The 20,638-nt window shown below is 42.4% G+C and overlaps 1 protein-coding gene across 1 annotated transcript; it reads right to left on the bottom strand.

The window, feature by feature from the left end:
* Positions 1-334: 334 nt before the first annotated feature.
* Positions 335-12,849, bottom strand: LOC127925550 (EH domain-binding protein 1-like). Its single transcript, XM_052510497.1, has 3 exons — positions 12,688-12,849; positions 1,846-1,998; positions 335-624 (listed from the first exon to the last, which is right to left on the bottom strand). Exons 1-3 carry the CDS (start codon positions 12,815-12,817, stop codon positions 335-337), a joined length of 573 nt encoding a protein of 190 aa, XP_052366457.1. The 5' UTR covers positions 12,818-12,849.
* Between the last annotated feature and the right edge of the window lie 7,789 nt (positions 12,850-20,638).

Genomic DNA, 20,638 nt, shown 5'->3' with positions numbered 1-20,638 from the left:
TGACCCAATGAGAGTGACCCAATAACAGTGACCCAATGAGAGTGACCCAATGAGAGTGACCCAATGAGAGTGGCCCAATGAGAGTGGCCCAATGAGAGTGGCCCAATGAGAGTGGCCCAATGAGAGTGGCCCAATGAGAGTGGCCCAATGAGAGTGACCCAATGAGAGTGACCCAATACATATATATGGGTCCAGTGCATTTCTCAAATGGCTGTTAAATTAAAATCTTCCCATTTTCCTAACAGAAACCCTGACACACACTAGAGAACAAATTAACTTTATGACATCATCCCCAAATCTCCTCTCTTTACCCCCCCCACATCCCCTCTGTAACTCACTCATCCAGTTGGTCCTCTGGTGGTGGGTTGGTGTCAGCATACAGGTACTTGCTCATATCCACCGGCCTGACCCCCTTCCTCCCCCTGGGTTTGGGAGCCTCCGACTGCTGGACCTGGGGCCCCTGGGGGTCGGGGTCTGGGTCCTGGTCGGGCTCGTCAAACGGGTTGTACTCTGTGAGCGAGTGTGTGTTGACTTCGTCCTCGTCGAAGGGGTTGGAGGGTTCCTGGACATAGTAGGCCTCTGGGTCCTGTCGGAGGGTGAGGGAGGGGGGCAGGGAGGGGGGTCCTGTGACAGAGAGAAAGGGCGAGAGAGAGAGATGGGTCAATACTATCTTAGCTGTCTGTCTGTCTGTCAATATTCTGCTTTACTGACAGAATACATAAACACACAGGATTCACAATGCTACGTGACATTTCTTGACATCTCGACAGCAACCAAAAGGGTAACATTTAGTTTGCCAGGCACTTTATAAACAACCTCAGAACAATAAAATAAATCTTTCAACAACTATGTCATTAAACTTGGACTGAAAACACAATATAAAATATAAATATAATATAGGATAATAAATCAGTCTTTGATGTCGACCCCATAATAATGTACACCGACATTATGTGGACACTCCTGTCCCAATGCATAGTGCCAACTGTAAAGTTTGGTGGATGAGGTATAATGTACACCGCCATTACGTGGACACCCCTGTCCCAATGCATAGTGCCAACTGTAAAGTTTGGTGGATGAGGTATAATGTACACCGCCATTACGTGGACACCCCTGTCCCAATGCATAGTGCCAACTGTAAAGTTTGGTGGATGAGGTATAATGTACACCGACATTATGTGGACACCCCTGTCCCAATGCATAGTGCCAACTGTAAAGTTTGGTGGAGGAGGAATAATGGTCTGGGACTGTTTTTCATGGTCCGGACCCCTTAGTTCCAGAGACTGGAAATCTTAACCCCACAGCATACAATGACATTCTAGACCATTCTGTGCTTCCAACTTTGTGGCAACAGTTTGGGGAAGGACATTCCCTGTTTCAACATGACAATGCCCCTGTGCACAAAGTAAGGTCCATGCAGAAATGGTTTGTCGAGATAAGTGTGGAAGAACTTGACTGGCCTGCACAGAGCCCTGACCTCAACCCCATCAAACACCTTTTGGGATGACTTGGAACGCTGACTGCGAGCCAGGCCTAATCGCCCAACATCACTAATGCTTGTGGCTGATTGGAAGTAAGTCCCTGCAGCAATGTTCCAACATCTAGTGGAAAGCCTTCCCAGAAGAGTGCAGGCTGTTATAGCAGCAAAGGGGGGCACAACTCCATATCAATGCCCCTGATTTTGGAATGAGATGTTCAACGAGCAGGTGTCCACATACTTTTGGCCATACAGTGTAAATCAAACTGCTAAAACCCCTAGTCCCTTATAGACAGGTAGACATACAGTACAGAGAGAGAGACAGAGAGAGACAGAACAGGCATATAGAGGTCAAAGGTCAAGCCTACCATCATCGTCATCACCGAACGGGTTGAAGTGATTGGTGTGTTCCAGGTGGGAGGGGTCATCAACATCATCAGCCGGATCTTCGAAGGGATTGGAGCAGAGGGCAGGGGGTTTGTCCTGATCCTCCTCCAGGAAGTTCAGCTTACTGATCAGCTCTGTCGCCATGGGAACCAAAACAATGCAGGAACGAAAGAACAAATTTAGCAAAACAAAAACAAAACAAAAGGAAGGAAAATAGTTCAAACTAGCGGAAGAAAACGAGATGAAACATCCTCACAACCAAAAAACCCTGATGAAAGAGTCAAAAATGAAGACAAACATACAGAAATAAAAGAGTACAAAAAAAAATCTGCACTTTGGAGTGAACCACTCGAGTTCATTTGGTTTCCAGAAGTATTCCTTCCTTCTGGTAAAAGGTGACTGGTTAATGCCTGTCCATCGCTGTCCAGCTTCACTACAGTTGGAGTCCACCGGGGAATTCAGCAGAGATTGATGGAACCGGTTGCCATGAGAACCACTAGTGCAGGCTGGGAGTTGCTACAAGAGATTCATCTTCTTCCTCATCAAGACAACAAAGCCTGTCTAGGTTGTGTTTCAACAGTGTCCGTGTTTCAACAGTGTGTGAGAAACAAATGCTATAACTGTGTGTGCTTCTGAATGTGGTATGTAAGCGTGAGAAAGTCTATTGCCAGAGTGAGTGAGATGATGAGCGCATTCTGGGCCATGTGTGTGTGTGTGTGTGTGTGTGTGTGTGTGTGTGTGTGTGTGTGTGTGTGTGTGTGTGTGTGTGTGTGTGTGTGTGTGTGTGCGTGTGTGTTGTTTTCTCTCTATGGTGACAAAGCAACACCATAAACGAGGAATATGACTGATCATTGGTTCACTACAAATTGCAGACAAAATGGGGAGGTTCAGGGTTCGGGGGCTTGGACACCAAGAGGGCAAACTGAAAAAGGACAGAAAACCAGCCAATGAAAACCAACCAATGTACTAAACGTAATCTGAAGTGTAACACGAGAACACCAGGCAACACGACTACATCACCAATGGTACAGAGAGGGAGAGAGAGAGAGCTAGGGCAGGAGAGAGAGCTAGGGCAGGAGAGAGAGCTAGGGCAGGAGAGAGAGAGAGCTAGGGCAGGAGAGAGAGAGAGCTAGGGCAGGAGAGAGAGCTAGGGCAGGAGAGAGAGCTAGGGCAGGAGAGAGAGGGCAGTAGAGAGAGAGCTAGGGCAGGAGAGAGAGAGAGCTAGAGCTAGGGCAGGAGAGAGAGCTAGGGCAGGAGAGAGAGCTAGGGCAGGAGAGAGAGCTAGGGCAGGAGAGAGAGCTAGGGCAGTAGAGAGAGAGAGAGCTAGGGCAGGAGAGAGAGAGCTAGGGCAGTAGAGAGAGAGAGCTAGGGCAGGAGAGAGAGAGAGCTAGGGCAGGAGAGAGAGCTAGGGCAGTAGAGAGAGACAGCTAGGGCAGAGAGAGAGAGAGAGCTAGGGCAGGAGAAAGAGAGAGAGCTAGGGCAGGAGAGAGAGAGAGCTAGGGCAGGAGAGAGCTAGGGCAGTAGAGAGAGCTAGGGCAGTAGAGAGAGCTAGGGCAGGAAAGAGAGAGCTAGGGCAGGAGAGAGAGCTAGGGCAGGAGAGAGAGCTAGGGCAGGAGAGAGAGCTAGGGCAGGAGAGAGAGCTAGGGCAGTAGAGAGAGAGAGAGCTAGGGCAGTAGAGAGAGAGAGAGCTAGGGCAGTAGAGAGAGAGAGCTAGGGCAGGAGAGAGAGCTAGAGATAGGGCAGTAGAGAGAGAGAGAGCTAGGGCAGGAGAGAGAGCTAGGGCAGTAGAGAGAGAGAGAGCTAGGGCAGTAGAAAGAGAGCTAGGGCCGTAGAAAGAGAGAGAGCTAGGGCAGTAGAGAGAGAGAGCTAGGGCAGTAGAGAGAGAGAGAGAGAGAGCTAGGGCAGTAGAGAGAGAGAGCTAGGGCAATAGAGAGAGAGAGCTAGGGCAGTAGAGAGAGAGCTAGGGCAGTAGAGAGAGCTAGGGCAGAGAGAGAGAGAGAGCTAGGGCAGTAGAGAGAGAGAGCTAGGGCAGTAGAGAGAGAGAGCTAGGGCAGTAGAGAGAGAGGCTAGAGAGAGTAGAGAGAGAGCTAGGGCAGTAGAGAGAGAGAGCTAGGGCAGTAGAGAGAGAGAGCTAGGGCAGTAGAGAGAGAGAGCTAGGGCAGTAGAGTAGAGAGAGAGAGCTAGGGCAGTAGAGAGAGAGAGCTAGGGCAGTAGAAGAGAGAGAGAGCTAGGGCAGTAGAGAGAGAGAGCTAGGGCAGTAGAGAGAGAGAGAGAGCTAGGGCAGTAGAGAGAGAGAGAGAGCTAGGGCAGTAGAAAGAGAGAGAGCTAGGGCAGTAGAGAGAGAGAGCTAGGGCAGTAGAGAGAGAGAGAGCTAGGGCAGTAGAGAGAGAGCTAGGGCAGTAGAGAGAGAGCTAGGGCAGTGGAGAGAGAGAGCTAGGGCAGTAGAGGGGGAAACGAGAGTTAGAAAGAACAAGACAAAACAGTGAGAGAGAGTGAGAAAGAAAAAGAGAAAGGTTGAAAGTTGAAAACAGAAAGACCTTGGGAGGGGCAGAGAGAGAGAGCTAGGGCTTGGCCTTTTACTAGCCAGCTTTAGGAAGTAGTCCTCAGGGTCTCCGGCTAAGAGCTGAGAGCATTGAGCTGGTTTACCATCTCTGAAAACAACCAGGCCAGTAGAGCAGGAGAGGGAGGAGAGAGTGAGCACAGAGAAAAGCTATACAATACACACATATATTCAGAGAGGTTATATGTGTGTTAGGTAGTAGAGAGATCATATATGTTGAAGCCTAAGAGAGTACATATTTTACCATATATTCAGAGAGGTTATATGTGTAGAGGTAGTAGAATATCATATATGTTGAAGCCTAAGAGAGTACATATATTCACATATATTCAGAGAGGTTATATGTGTGTTAGGTAGTAGAATATCATATATGTTGAAGCCTAAGAGAGTACATATATTCACATATATTCAGAGAGGTTATATGTGTGTTATGTAGTAGAATATCATATATGTTGAAGCCTAAGAGAGTACATATATTCACATATATTCAGAGAGGTTATATGTGTGCTATGTAGTAGAATATCATATATGTTGAAGCCTAAGAGAGAGAGCTACATATATTCACATAGCTATTCAGAAGAGGGGGATATGTGTGTTAGGTAGAAGACAAAACATATATGTTGAAGCCTAAGAGAGTACAAAATTCACATATACCTTGGGAGAGGTTATATGTGTGTTATGTAGTAGAATATCATATATGTTGAAGCCTCAGAGAGTCTCCGGCTATTCACATATATTCAGAGCTGGTTATATGTGTGAAATGTAGTAGAATATCATATATGTTGAAGCAGTGAGAGAGAACATATATTCACATATATTCAGAGAGGTTATATGTGTGTTATGTAGTAGAATATCATATATGTTGAAGCCTAAGAGAGTACATATATTCACATATATTCAGAGAGGTTATATGTGTGTTAGGTAGTAGAATATCATATATGTTGAAGCCTAAGAGAGTACATATATTCACATATATTCAGAGAGGTTATATGTGTGTTAGCCTTTACATTAATGTGCTATACCTAAGAGAGCACATATACAAGTAACTGTCAAAATAAAGGAAACACCAACGTAGTGTCTTAACAGGGCGTTGGGTCACCAGGAGCCAGAACAGCCTCAACGTGCCTTGGCATTAGACTCTACAAGCATCTGGAACTATAGAGGAATGGCAACACCATTATTCCACGAGGCATTACATCATGTTTTACCAAATGGTGTTGGAAAACACCGTCTCAGGCGGCGCCCCAGAATCTCCTACAAGTGTTCAATTTGGGTTGAGATCTGGTGACTTAGACGGCCGTGGCATTTAGTCAACAACGTTTTCATGCTCTTCAAACCATTCAGTGACCACTCGTGTCCTGTGGATGGGGGCGTTGTCATCCTATGGGCCAAGATAGACAAAATAATGACCTGCTCAGCATTTTTATACATAATGGGATGTTAATTGATTAATTAACTCAGGAACCACACCTGTGTGGAAGCACCCGTTTTCAATATACTTTGTATCCCTTATAGTGTTTCCATTATTTTGTCAGTTACCTGTTTATGACAGAACATAGTTGTGTTAGCTTTGGTAGCAACGCAGGGGCTTAGAGACAACATATATTCAGAGTCCTGTGGGTGTGTGTGTGTTAGAGAGCACATATATGTGGAAGGCAAGAGAGCACATATATTCACAGACTCGTGTGTGCGTGTGTGCGTGTGTTGTGTTTGATATTGAATATACCTAGCCATATGTAGAAGGTTAAAAGAGCACATATATATTCACAGACTCGTGTGTGTGTGTGTTGTGTGTGTGTGTGTGTGTGTGTGTGTGTGTGTGTGTGTGTGTGTGTGTGTGTGTGTGTGTGTGTGTGTGTGTGTGTGTGTGTGTGTGTGTGTGTGTGTGTGTGTGTGTGTGTGTGTGTGTGTGTGTGTGTGTGTGTGTGTGGTATTGAATATACCCAGCCATATGTAGAAGGTTAAAAAGAGCACATATATATTCACCAAGTCATTGTTAGCACATACTGTACATGTTAAGAATAAGAGAATGCATAGACACTAATAGAAGCCTGTTAACTTTGCCTTGCTGGCCCAGCTAATACACACGTATACTGAACACAAATATAAAAACACAACAAGCAACAACTTCCACGGTTTCACTGAGTTAAAGGTCATATAAGGGAATCAGTCAACTGATTTGAATTCATATCTATGGATTTCACATGACTGGGCAGGGGGCGCAGCCAATCAGAATGAGGTTTTCCCCCACAGAAGGGATTTATTACAGGGAGAAACACTCCTCAGTTTCATCAGCTGTCCGGGTGGCTGGTCTCAGACGATCCCGCTGAGGTGAAGAAGCCGGATGTGGAGGTCTTGGGTTGGCGTGGTTACACGTGGTCTGTGGTTGTGAGGCTGATTGGACATACTGCCAAATTCTCTGAAACAACGTTGGAGGCGGCTTATGGTAGAAAAATGAACATTCAATTCTCTGGTAACAGCTCTGGTGGACATTCCTACAGTCGGCATGCCAACTGTACGCTCCAGCAAAACTTGAGACATTGTGGCATTGTGTTCTGTGACAAAACAGCATATTTTTTTAGAGTGGCCTTTTATTGCCCCCCCCCCCCCAGCACAAGGTGCACCTATGCAGATGATAAAGCTGTTTAATCAGCTTCTTGATATGCCACACCTGTCAGGTGGATTAATTCTCTTGGCAAAGGAGAAACGCTCACTAACAGGATTGCAAACCAATTTGTGCACAAAATAAAGAGAAATAAGCTTTTTGTGCTTAAAGGAACATTTCTGGGATCAGTTATTTCAACTCATGAAACATGGAACGAACAATTTGTTGCGTTTCTATTTTTATTCAGTACATATGTAAAGTCTAAAAGCACACATACATTCATGGACAGTAGCGGTATCTGCAGGGGGGACTAGATATATAGTGCTTTCATTTCTAAACCAGATATACAAGAATTTATTCTTAGCTGACTTACCTAGTTTAATAAAGGTTACATTTAAATAAATAAAAATATATACACTACTGGTGAAAAGTAGCCAATAGCATTCCAGGTGAAGCTAGTTGAGAGAATGGTTACTACATGATTCAATATGTGTTATTTCATAGTTTTGATGTCTTCACTATTATTCTACAATGAAAAATTGTAAAAAAATAAAGAAAAACCATTGAATGAGTAGGTGTTGTAAAACTTTTGACCGGTAGTGTATATGAAAATAACCTTCATATAAAAAGACGACATTCTGTACTGTCCAATCATATGAATAAGTTGATCTCAAAACCAAAATGCTGCACTGTCCAAAGTGTATATTCGCAGACAACTGCAGCTACCAACTAGCATCTATAGTTAGTCATGCTAGCACTATGCTACCGCATCTGCCACTTCAAATGACTAGCTAGGCTAACTAGCATCTATAGTTAGTCATGCTAGCACTATGCTACCGCATCTGCCGCTACAAATGATTAGCTAGGCTAACTAGCATCTTTGGTTAGTCACGCTAGCACTATGCTACCGCATCTGCCGCTACAAATTACTAGCTAGGCTAACTAGCATCTTTAGTTAGTCATGCTAGCACTATACTACCGCATCTGCCGCTACAAATTACTAGCTAGGCTAACTAGCATCTTTAGTTAGTCATGCTAGCACTATACTACCGCATCTGCCGCTACAAATTACTAGCTAGGCTAACTAGCATCTTTAGTTAGTCATGCTAGCACTATACTAACGCATCTGCCGCTACAAATTACTAGCTAGGCTAACTAGCATCTTTAGTTAGTCATGCTAGCGCTATGCTACCGCATCTGCCGCTACAAATTACTAGCTTGGCTAACTAGCATCTTTAGTTAGTCATGCTAGCGCTATGCTACCGTATTTGCCACTACAAATTACTAGCTAGGTTAGCTAGCATCCTGGAACTGATCTAGGTTGAAGATACCCAGGGTAGAATAAAAATAATTCCACAAGAAAGCTTTTTATTTTTTTCTTCATATTAATGGGACTAGCGCCGATGCTCACTAGCATCGCTGGACCCATTGTTTAGAATTCTTCCGCATTTTTGCAAAGAGTTGTGGGATACTACAATCCTCTTGTCTTAACCTTTGATATGTACAACCTAGGGACTAAGGCAGTGTTTCCCAAACTCAGTCCTCGGGACCCCAAGGAGTGCACGTTTTGGCCCCTAACATGACACAGCTGATTCTAATAATTTAAGCTTGATGATTAGTTGATTATTTGAATCAGCTGTGTAGTGTTAGGGGCTAAAACCAAAACCTGCACCCCTTGGGGTCCCCAGGAGCGAGTTTGGGAAACGCTGGACTAAGGGAATGACAATGAGGGTTGACTACAGATAGTACAACCGCCACTATGACAAAGACTTACGCCCGTATGCATATGACCAGTGGCGCGCAGCTATAGGCACCCAATGTATATTTATGTACGTTGAGCGGAGAGGGAGAGGAGAAACACACAGTTTAATGTAAAGAGCCTACGCTTTGTGAAGTCAGAGCAAGCAAAGCTGAACACAGCAGCTCCCATTCATTAGTCACAGTGTGATCTGGAGTATAAACGGATAGATGGAGGGTTGGAGGGAGAGAGGGATGGAGGGAGAGAGAGAGAGAGGGATGGAGGGAGAGGGATGGGGAGCGAGAGAGAGAGGAATGGAGAGAGAGGGATAGAGAGAGAGAGGGGCAGAGAGAGAGAGGCAGAGAGAGAGAGAGAGGGCAGAGAGAGAGAGAGAGAGAGAGAGAGAGATGAGAGAGGATGGAGAGAGAGAGAGAGAGAGAGAGAGGATGGAGGGAGAGTGAGAGAGAGAGAGGGATGGAGGGAGAGAGAGAGAGAGGGATGGAGGGAGAGAGAGAGGGATGGAGAGAGGGATGGAGAGAGAGAGAGAAGGATGGATGGAGGGAGAGAGAGAGAGGGAGGGATATTTGGCTACAACAACACCATGTGGCTACAACACCACCATGTGGCTACAACACCACCATGTGGCCACAACACCACCATGTGGCCACAACAACACCATGTGGCTACAACACCACCATGTGGCTACAACACCACCATGTGGCCACAACACCACCATGTGGCCACAACACCACCATGTGGCCACAACACCACCATGTGGCCACAACACCACCATGTGGCTACAACACCACCATGTGGCCACAACACCACCATGTGGCTACAACACCACCATGTGGCTACAACACCACCATGTGGCTACAACAACACCATGTGGCTACAACACCACCATGTGGCTACAACACCACCATGTGGCTACAACACCACCATGTGGCCACAACACCACCACCATGTGGCTACAACAACACCATGTGGCTACAACACACCATGTGGCTACAACACCACCATGTGGCTACAACACCACCACCATGTGGCTACAACACCACCACCATGTGGCTACAACACCACCACCATGTGGCTACAACACCACCATGTGGCTACAACACCACCATGTGGCTACAACACCACCATGTGGCTACAACAACACCATGTGGCTACAACAACACCATTTGTAAGTCGCTCTGGATAAGAGCATCTGGCTAAAATGATGACTTAAATGTAAATGCATGTGGCCACAACACCACCATGTGGCCACAACACCACCATGTGGCTACAACACCACCATGTGGCCACAACACCACCATGTGGCCACAACACCACCACCATGTGGCTACAACACCACCACCATGTGGCTACAACACCACCATGTGGCCACAACACCACCATGTGGCTACAACACCACCATGTGGCTACAACACCACCATGTGGCTACAACACCACCATGTGGCTACAACACCACCATGTGGCTACAACACCACCATGTGGCTACAACACCACCATGTGGCTACAACACCACCATGTGGCTACAACACCACCATGTGGCTACAACACCACCATGTGGCCACAACACCACCATGTGGCTACAACACCACCATGTGGCTACAACAACACCATGTGGCTACAACACCACCATGTGGCCACAACACCACCATGTGGCCACAACACCACCATGTGGCTACAACACACCACCATGTGGCTACAACACCACCATGTGGCTACAACAACACCACCATGTGGCCACAACACCACCATGTGGCTACAACAACACCATGTGGCCACAACACCACCATGTGGCTACAACAACACCACCATGTGGCTACAACAACACCACCATGTGGCTACAAACACCACCATGTGGCTACAACAACACCACCATGTGGCCACAACACCACCATGTGGCTACAACACCACCATGTGGCTACAACACCACCACCATGTGGCTACAACACCACCATGTGGCTACAACACCACCATGTGGCTACAACACCACCATGTGGCCACAACAACACCATGTGGCTACAACACCACCATGTGGCTACAACACCACCATGTGGCCACAACACCACCATGTGGCTACAACACCACCATGTGGCCACAACACCACCATGTGGCTACAACACCACCATGTGGCTACAACAACACCATGTGGCCACAACACCACCATGTGGCCACAACACCACCATGTGGCTACAACACCACCATGTGGCTACAACAACACCATGTGGCCACAACACCACCATGTGGCCACAACACCACCATGTGGCTACAACACCACCATGTGGCTACAACACCACCATGTGGCAACAACACCACCATGTGGCCACAACACCACCATGTGGCCACAACACCACCATGTGGCTACAACACCACCATGTGGCCACAACACCACCATGTGGCTACAACACCACCACCATGTGGCTACAACACCACCATGTGGCCACAACACCACCATGTGGCTACAACACCACCATGTGGCACACAACACCACCATGTGGCCACAACACCACCATGTGGCTACAACACCACCATGTGGCTACAACAACACCACCACGTGGCTACAACACCACCATGTGGCTACAACACCACCATGTGGCCACAAACACCACCATGTGGCTACAACACCACCACCATGTGGCTACAACACCACCACCACGTGGCTACAACACCACCACCATGTGGCTACAACACCACCACCACGTGGCTACAACACCACCATGTGGCTACAACACCACCATGTGGCTACAACACCACCACCATGTGGCTACAACACCACCATGTGGCTACAACACCACCATGTGGCCACAACACCACCATGTGGCCACAACAACACCATGTGGCCACAACACCACCATGTGGCTACAACACCACCATGTGGCTACCAACACCACCACCACGTGGCTACAACACCACCACACCACCACCATGTGGCTACAACACCACCATGTGGCTACAACACCACCATGTGGCCAACAACACCATGTGGCTACACACACCACCATGTGGCCACAACACCACCATGTGGCCACAACACCACCATGTGGCTACAACAACACCACCAACACCATGTGGCTACAACACCACCATGTGGCTACAACAACACCATGTGGCCACAACACCACCATGTGGCCAGAACAACACCATGTGGCCACAACACCACCATGTGGCCACAACAACACCATGTGGCTACAACAACACCATGTGGCCACAACACCACCATGTGGCCACAACACCACCATGTGGCCACAACAACACCATGTGGCTACAACAACACCATGTGGCCACAACACCACCATGTGGCCACAACACCACCATGTGGCTACAACACCACCATGTGGCCACAACACCACCATGTGGCTACAACACCACCATGTGGCTACAACACCACCATGTGGCTACAACACCACCATGTGGCCACAACACCACCACCATGTGGCTACAACACCACCATGTGGCTACAACACCACCATGTGGCTACAACAACACCACCATGTGGCTACAACACCACCACCATGTGGCTACAACAACACCATGTGGCTACAACAACACCACCATGTGGCTACAACACCACCATGTGGCCACAACACCACCATGTGGCTACAACACCACCATGTGGCTACAACACCACCATGTGGCTACAACAACACGATGACTGGATGAATCTACATGATGTTTAGAAGCCCTCAGTTGTTGAATCAGTGGTCTTCATGGGTGTTACTACATGCCCACGTGGTCTTCTGATGACAAAACACTCTTTAAAAATACTCTTATGGAAGCAGGAAGTCTCACTGAGGTCAGACGACCTTTTACAATGGAGGGGGAGATTTGCTGCATTTCGTCTATGATCTCAGCAGCTTCTTCTGGTCTCCTTAACAAATAGAGGTGTGTGTGTGTGTGTAACCTCTCACCTGTGATCTTAGCAGCCTTCTCCTCCTGGTTGGCCCTGTTCTCCTCATTCTCCTCGTCCTCCTCCTCAAAGTCATCCAGGTTGCCGATATCAGCTTGCTTCATACTCATCAGGCTGGCCAGGCTCTGCATGTCCTCGTCACTGAGACACACAGACACACAGACACAGAGAGACAGACAGACAGAGAAAGACCATCAGATTTTATTTCTGACAAATCTAACCAAGAGAAACCACAACATACAGCCTTTTTGTAAAGGCCAACATCGCTCTCTCTCTCTCATAGCAGACAACCATCTCACAGGGGAGAGAGGACGATCTCACACCTACTGTAAAACCATGTAACACATCAAGTCTCAGGATGTACAGGGAATATCATGACCTGTCTATAGTGTTATTAAACAGGGAATATCATGACCTGTCTATAGTGTTATTAAACAGGGAATATCATGACCTGTCTATAGTGTTATTAAACAGGGAATATCATGACCTGTCTATAGTGTTATTAAACAGGGAATATCATGACCTGTCTATAGTGTTATTAAACAGGGAATATCATGACCTGTCTATAGTGTTATTAAACAGGGAATATCATGACCTGTCTATAGTGTTATTAAACAGGGAATATCATGACCTGTCTATAGTGTCATTAAACAGGGAATATCATGACCTGTCTATAGTGTTATTAAACAGGGAATATCATGACCTGTCTATAGTGTTATTAAACAGGGAATATCATGACCTGTCTATAGTGTCATTAAACAGGGAATATCATGACCTGTCTATAGTGTTATTAAACAGGGAATATCATGACCTGTCTATAGTGTTATTAAACAGGGAATATCATGACCTGTCTATAGTGTTATTAAACAGGGAATATCATGACCTGTCTATAGTGTTATTAAACAGGGAATATCATGACCTGTCTATAGTGTTATTAAACAGGGAATATCATGACCTGTCTATAGTGTCATTAAACAGGGAATATCATGACCTGTCTATAGTGTTATTAAACAGGGAATATCATGACCTGTCTATAGTGTTATTAAACAGGGAATATCATGACCTGTCTATAGTGTCATTAAACAGGGAATATCATGACCTGTCTATAGTGTCATTAAACAGGGAATATCATGACCTGTCTATAGTGTTATTAAACAGGGAATATCATGACCTGTCTATAGTGTTATTAAACAGGGAATATCATGACCTGTCTATAGTGTTATTAAACAGGGAATATCATGACCTGTCTATAGTGTTATTAAACAGGGAATATCATGACCTGTCTATAGTGTCATTAAACAGGGAATATCATGACCTGTCTATAGTGTTATTAAACAGGGAATATCATGACCTGTCTATAGTGTCATTAAACAGGGAATATGTGACCTGTCTATAGTGTTATTAAACAGGGAATATCATGACCTGTCTATAGTGTTATTAAACAGGGAATATCATGACCTGTCTATAGTGTCATTAAACAGGGAATATGTGACCTGTCTATAGTGTTATTAAACAGGGAATATCATGACCTGTCTATAGTGTTATTAAACAGGGAATATCATGACCTGTCTATAGTGTCATTAAACAGGGAATATCATGACCTGTCTATAGTGTTATTAAACAGGGAATATCATAACCTGTCTATAGGGTCATTAAACAGGGAATATCATGACCTGTCTATAGTGTTATTAAACAGGGAATATCATGACCTGTCTATAGTGTTATTAAACAGGGAATATCATAACCTGTCTATAGTGTTATTAAACAGGGAATATCATGACCTGTCTATAGTGTCATTAAACAGGGAATATCATGACCTGTCTATAGTGTTATTAAACAGGGAATATCATGACCTGTCTATAGTGTTATTAAACAGGGAATATCATGACCTGTCTATAGTGTTATTAAACAGGGAATATCATGGCCTGTCTATAGTGTTATTAAACAGGGAATATCATGGCCTGTCTATAGTGTTATTAAACAGGGAATATCATAACCTGTCTATAGTGTTATTAAACAGGGAATATCATGACCTGTCTATAGTGTCATTAAACAGGGAATATCATGACCTGTCTATAGTGTTATTAAACAGGGAATATCATGACCTGTCTATAGTGTTATTAAACAGGGAATATGTGACCTGTCTATAGTGTTATTAAACAGGGAATATGTGACCTGTCTATAGTGTTATTAAACAGGGAATATCATGACCTGTCTATAGTGTTATTAAACAGGGAATATCATGACCTGTCTATAGTGTTATTAAACAGGGAATATCATGACCTGTCTATAGTGTTATTAAACAGGGAATATGTGACCTGTCTATAGTGTTATTAAACAGGAATATGTGACCTGTCTATAGTGTTATTAAACAGGGAATATCATGACCTGTCTATAGTGTTATTAAACAGGGAATATCATGGCCTGTCTATAGTGTTATTAAACAGGGAATATCATGGCCTGTCTATAGTGTTATTAAACAGGGAATATCATGACCTGTCTATAGTGTCATTAAACAGGGAATATCATGACCTGTCTATAGTGTTATTAAACAGGGAATATCATGACCTGTCTATAGTGTCATTAAACAGGAATATGTGACCTGTCTATAGTGTTATTAAACAGGGAATATGTGACCTGTCTATAGTGTTATTAAACAGGGAATATCATGACCTGTCTATAGTGTTATTAAACAGGGAATATCATGACCTGTCTATAGTGTTATTAAACAGGGAATATCATGACCTGTCTATAGTGTTATTAAACAGGGAATATCATGACCTGTCTATAGTGTCATTAAACAGGGAATATCATGACCTGTCTATAGTGTTATTAAACAGGGAATATCATGACCTGTCTATAGTGTCATTAAACAGGGAATATGTGACCTGTCTATAGTGTTATTAAACAGGGAATATCATGACCTGTCTATAGTGTTATTAAACAGGGAATATCATGACCTGTCTATAGTGTCATTAAACAGGGAATATCATGACCTGTCTATAGTGTTATTAAACAGGGAATATCATGACCTGTCTATAGTGTTATTAAACAGGGAATATCATGACCTGTCTATAGTGTTATTAAACAGGGAATATCATGACCTGTCTATAGTGTCATTAAACAGGGAATATCATGACCTGTCTATAGTGTTATTAAACAGGGAATATCATGACCTGTCTATAGTGTCATTAAACAGGGAATATGTGACCTGTCTATAGTGTTATTAAACAGGGAATATCATGACCTGTCTATAGTGTTATTAAACAGGGAATATCATGACCTGTCTATAGTGTCATTAAACAGGGAATATGTGACCTGTCTATAGTGTTATTAAACAGGGAATATCATGACCTGTCTATAGTGTTATTAAACAGGGAATATCATGACCTGTCTATAGTGTCATTAAACAGGGAATATCATGACCTGTCTATAGTGTTATTAAACAGGGAATATCATAACCTGTCTATAGGGTCATTAAACAGGGAATATCATGACCTGTCTATAGTGTTATTAAACAGGGAATATCATGACCTGTCTATAGTGTTATTAAACAGGGAATATCATAACCTGTCTATAGTGTTATTAAACAGGGAATATCATGACCTGTCTATAGTGTCATTAAACAGGGAATATCATGACCTGTCTATAGTGTTATTAAACAGGGAATATCATGACCTGTCTATAGTGTTATTAAACAGGGAATATCATGACCTGTCTATAGTGTTATTAAACAGGGAATATCATGACCTGTCTATAGTGTTATTAAACAGGGAATATCATGGCCTGTCTATAGTGTTATTAAACAGGGAATATCATAACCTGTCTATAGTGTTATTAAACAGGGAATATCATGACCTGTCTATAGGGTCATTAAACAGGGAATATCATGACCTGTCTATAGTGTTATTAAACAGGGAATATCATGACCTGTCTATAGTGTTATTAAACAGGGAATATGTGACCTGTCTATAGTGTTATTAAACAGGGAATATGTGACCTGTCTATAGTGTTATTAAACAGGGAATATCATGACCTGTCTATAGTGTCATTAAACAGGGAATATCATGACCTGTCTATAGTGTTATTAAACAGGGAATATCATGACCTGTCTATAGTGTTATTAAACAGGGAATATGTGACCTGTCTATAGTGTTATTAAACAGGGAATATGTGACCTGTCTATAGTGTTATTAAACAGGGAATATCATGACCTGTCTATAGTGTTATTAAACAGGGAATATCATGGCCTGTCTATAGTGTTATTAAACAGGGAATATCATGGCCTGTCTATAGTGTTATTAAACAGGGAATATCATGACCTGTCTATAGTGTCATTAAACAGGGAATATCATGACCTGTCTATAGTGTTATTAAACAGGGAATATCATGACCTGTCTATAGTGTCATTAAACAGGAATATGTGACCTGTCTATAGTGTTATTAAACAGGAATATGTGACCTGTCTATAGTGTTATTAAACAGGGAATATCATGACCTGTCTATAGTGTCATTAAACAGGGAATATGTGACCTGTCTATAGTGTTATTAAACAGGGAATATCATGACCTGTCTATAGTGTTATTAAACAGGGAATATCATGACCTGTCTATAGTGTCATTAAACAGGGAATATCATGACCTGTCTATAGTGTTATTAAACAGGGAATATCATAACCTGTCTATAGGGTCATTAAACAGGGAATATCATGACCTGTCTATAGTGTTATTAAACAGGGAATATCATGACCTATCTATAGTGTTATTAAACAGGGAATATCATAACCTGTCTATAGTGTTATTAAACAGGGAATATCATGACCTGTCTATAGTGTCATTAAACAGGAATATCATGACCTGTCTATAGTGTTATTAAACAGGGAATATCATGACCTGTCTATAGTGTTATTAAACAGGGAATATCATGACCTGTCTATAGTGTTATTAAACAGGGAATATCATGGCCTGTCTATAGTGTTATTAAACAGGGAATATCATGGCCTGTCTATAGTGTTATTAAACAGGGAATATCATGACCTGTCTATAGTGTTATTAAACAGGAATATCATGACCTGTCTATAGTGTTATTAAATTAAAACAGGGAATATGTGACCTGTCTATAGTGTTATTAAACAGGGAATATCATGACCTGTCTATAGTGTTATTAAACAGGGAATATCATGGCCTGTCTATAGTGTTATTAAACAGGGAATATCATGGCCTGTCTATAGTGTTATTAAACAGGAATATCATAACCTGTCTATAGTGTTATTAAACAGGGAATATCATGACCTGTCTATAGTGTTATTAAACAGGGAATATCATGACCTGTCTATAGTGTTATTAAACAGGGAATATCATGACCTGTCTATAGTGTTATTAAACAGGGAATATCATGACCTGTCTATAGTGTCATTAAACAGGGAATATCATGACCTGTCTATAGTGTTATTAAACAGGGAATATCATGGCCTGTCTATAGTGTTATTAAACAGGGAATATGTGACCTGTCTATAGTGTTATTAAACAGGGAATATCATGACCTGTCTGTAGTGTCATTAAACAGGGAATATCATGACCTGTCTATAGTGTTATTAAACAGGGAATATCACCTGTCTATAGTGTCATTAAACAGGGAATATCATGACCTGTCTAGTGTCATTAAACAGGGAATATCATGACCTGTCTATAGTGTTATTAAACAGGGAATATCATGACCTGTCTATAGTGTCATTAAACAGGGAATATCATGACCTGTCTTAAACAGGAATATCATGACCTGTCTATAGTTATTAAACAGGGAATATCATGACCTGTCTATAGTGTTATTAAACAGGGAATATGTGACCTGTCTATAGTGTTATTAAACAGGGAATATAGTCTATAGTGTTATTAAACAGGGAATATCATGACCTGTCTATAGTGTCATTAAACAGGGAATATCATGACCTGTCTATAGTGTTATTAAACAGGGAATATCATGGCCTGTCTATAGTGTTATTAAACAGGGAATATCATGACCTGTCTATAGTGTTATTAAACAGGGAATATCATGACCTGTCTATAGTGTTATTAAACAGGGAATATCATGACCTGTCTATAGTGTTATTAAACAGGGAATATCATGACCTGTCTATAGTGTTATTAAACAGGGAATATCATGACCTGTCTATAGTGTTATTAAACAGGGAATATCATGACCTGTCTATAGTGTTATTAAACAGGGAATATATTAAATTAAACAGGGAATATCATGACCTGTCTATAGTGTTATTAAACAGGGAATATCATGACCTGTCTATAGTGTTATTAAACAGGGAATATCATGACCTGTCTATAGTGTTATTAAACAGGGAATATCATGACCTGTCTATAGTGTCATTAAACAGGGAATATCATGACCTGTCTATAGTGTTATTAAACAGGAATATCATGACCTGTCTATAGTGTTATTAAACAGGGAATATCATGACCTGTCTATAGTGTTATTAAACAGGGAATATCATGACCTGTCTATAGTGTTATTAAACAGGGAATATCATGACCTGTCTATAGTGTTATTAAACAGGGAATATCATGACCTGTCTATAGTGTTATTAAACAGGGAATATCATGACCTGTCTATAGTGTCATTAAACAGGGAATATGTGACCTGTCTATAGTGTTATTAAACAGGGAATATCATGACCTGTCTATAGTGTTATTAAACAGGGAATATCATGACCTGTCTATAGTGTCATTAAACAGGGAATATCATGACCTGTCTATAGTGTTATTAAACAGGGAATATCATGACCTGTCTATAGTGTCATTAAACAGGGAATATCATGACCTGTCTATAGTGTCATTAAACAGGGAATATCATGACCTGTCTATAGTGTTATTAAACAGGAATATCATGACCTGTCTATAGTGTTATTAAACAGGGAATATCATGACCTGTCTATAGTGTCATTAAACAGGGAATATCATGACCTGTCTATAGTGTTATTAAACAGGGAATATCATGACCTGTCTATAGTGTTATTAAACAGGGAATATCATGACCTGTCTATAGTGTTATTAAACAGGGAATATCATGACCTGTCTATAGTGTTATTAAACAGGGAATATCATGACCTGTCTATAGTGTTATTAAACAGGAATATCATGACCTGTCTATAGTGTTATTAAACAGGGAATATCATGACCTGTCTATAGTGTTATTAAACAGGGAATATCATGACCTGTCTATAGTGTTATTAAACAGGGAATATCATGACCTGTCTATAGTGTTATTAAACAGGGAATATCATGACCTGTCTATAGTGTTATTAAACAGGGAATATCATGACCTGTCTATAGTGTTATTAAACAGGGAATATCATGACCTGTCTATAGTGTCATTAAACAGGGAATATCATGATTGTCTATAGTGTTATTAAACAGGGAATATCATGACCTGTCTATAGTGTTATTAAACAGGGAATATCATGACCTGTCTATAGTGTTATTAAACAGGGAATATGTGACCTGTCTATAGTGTTATTAAACAGGAATATCATGACCTGTCTATAGTGTTATTAAACAGGGAATATCATGACCTGTCTATAGTGTTATTAAACAGGGAATATCATGGCCTGTCTATAGTGTTATTAAACAGGGAATATCATGACCTGTCTATAGTGTTATTAAACAGGGAATATCATGACCTGTCTATAGTGTTATTAAACAGGGAATATCATGACCTGTCTATAGTGTCATTAAACAGGGAATATCATGACCTGTCTATAGTGTTATTAAACAGGGAATATGTGACCTGTCTATAGTGTTATTAAACAGGGAATATCATGACCTGTCTATAGTGTCATTAAACAGGGAATATGTGACCTGTCTATAGTGTTATTAAACAGGGAATATCATGACCTGTCTATAGTGTTATTAAACAGGAATATCATGACCTGTCTATAGTGT

Source organism: Oncorhynchus keta, unplaced genomic scaffold (genome assembly GCF_023373465.1).
Source record: "Oncorhynchus keta strain PuntledgeMale-10-30-2019 unplaced genomic scaffold, Oket_V2 Un_contig_582_pilon_pilon, whole genome shotgun sequence".
NCBI lineage: Eukaryota > Metazoa > Chordata > Actinopteri > Salmoniformes > Salmonidae > Oncorhynchus > Oncorhynchus keta.
Note: the sequence above shows the minus strand (reverse complement) of the source record. Positions and strands in the feature narration are given on the sequence as shown.

Excerpts from the sequence above, each read along its gene's own strand:
- LOC127925550 (XM_052510497.1), bottom strand. The coding sequence starts at position 12,817 with ATGCAGAGCCTGGCCAGCCTGATGAGTATGAAGCAAGCTGATATCGGC. Across the intron at positions 1,999-12,687 it reads GAAGGCTGCTAAGATCACAG|AGCTGATCAGTAAGCTGAAC; the intron begins GTGAGAGGTTAC and ends CCATGGCGACAG. Across the intron at positions 625-1,845 it reads GTTCGGTGATGACGATGATG|GACCCCCCTCCCTGCCCCCC; the intron begins GTAGGCTTGACC and ends TCTCTGTCACAG.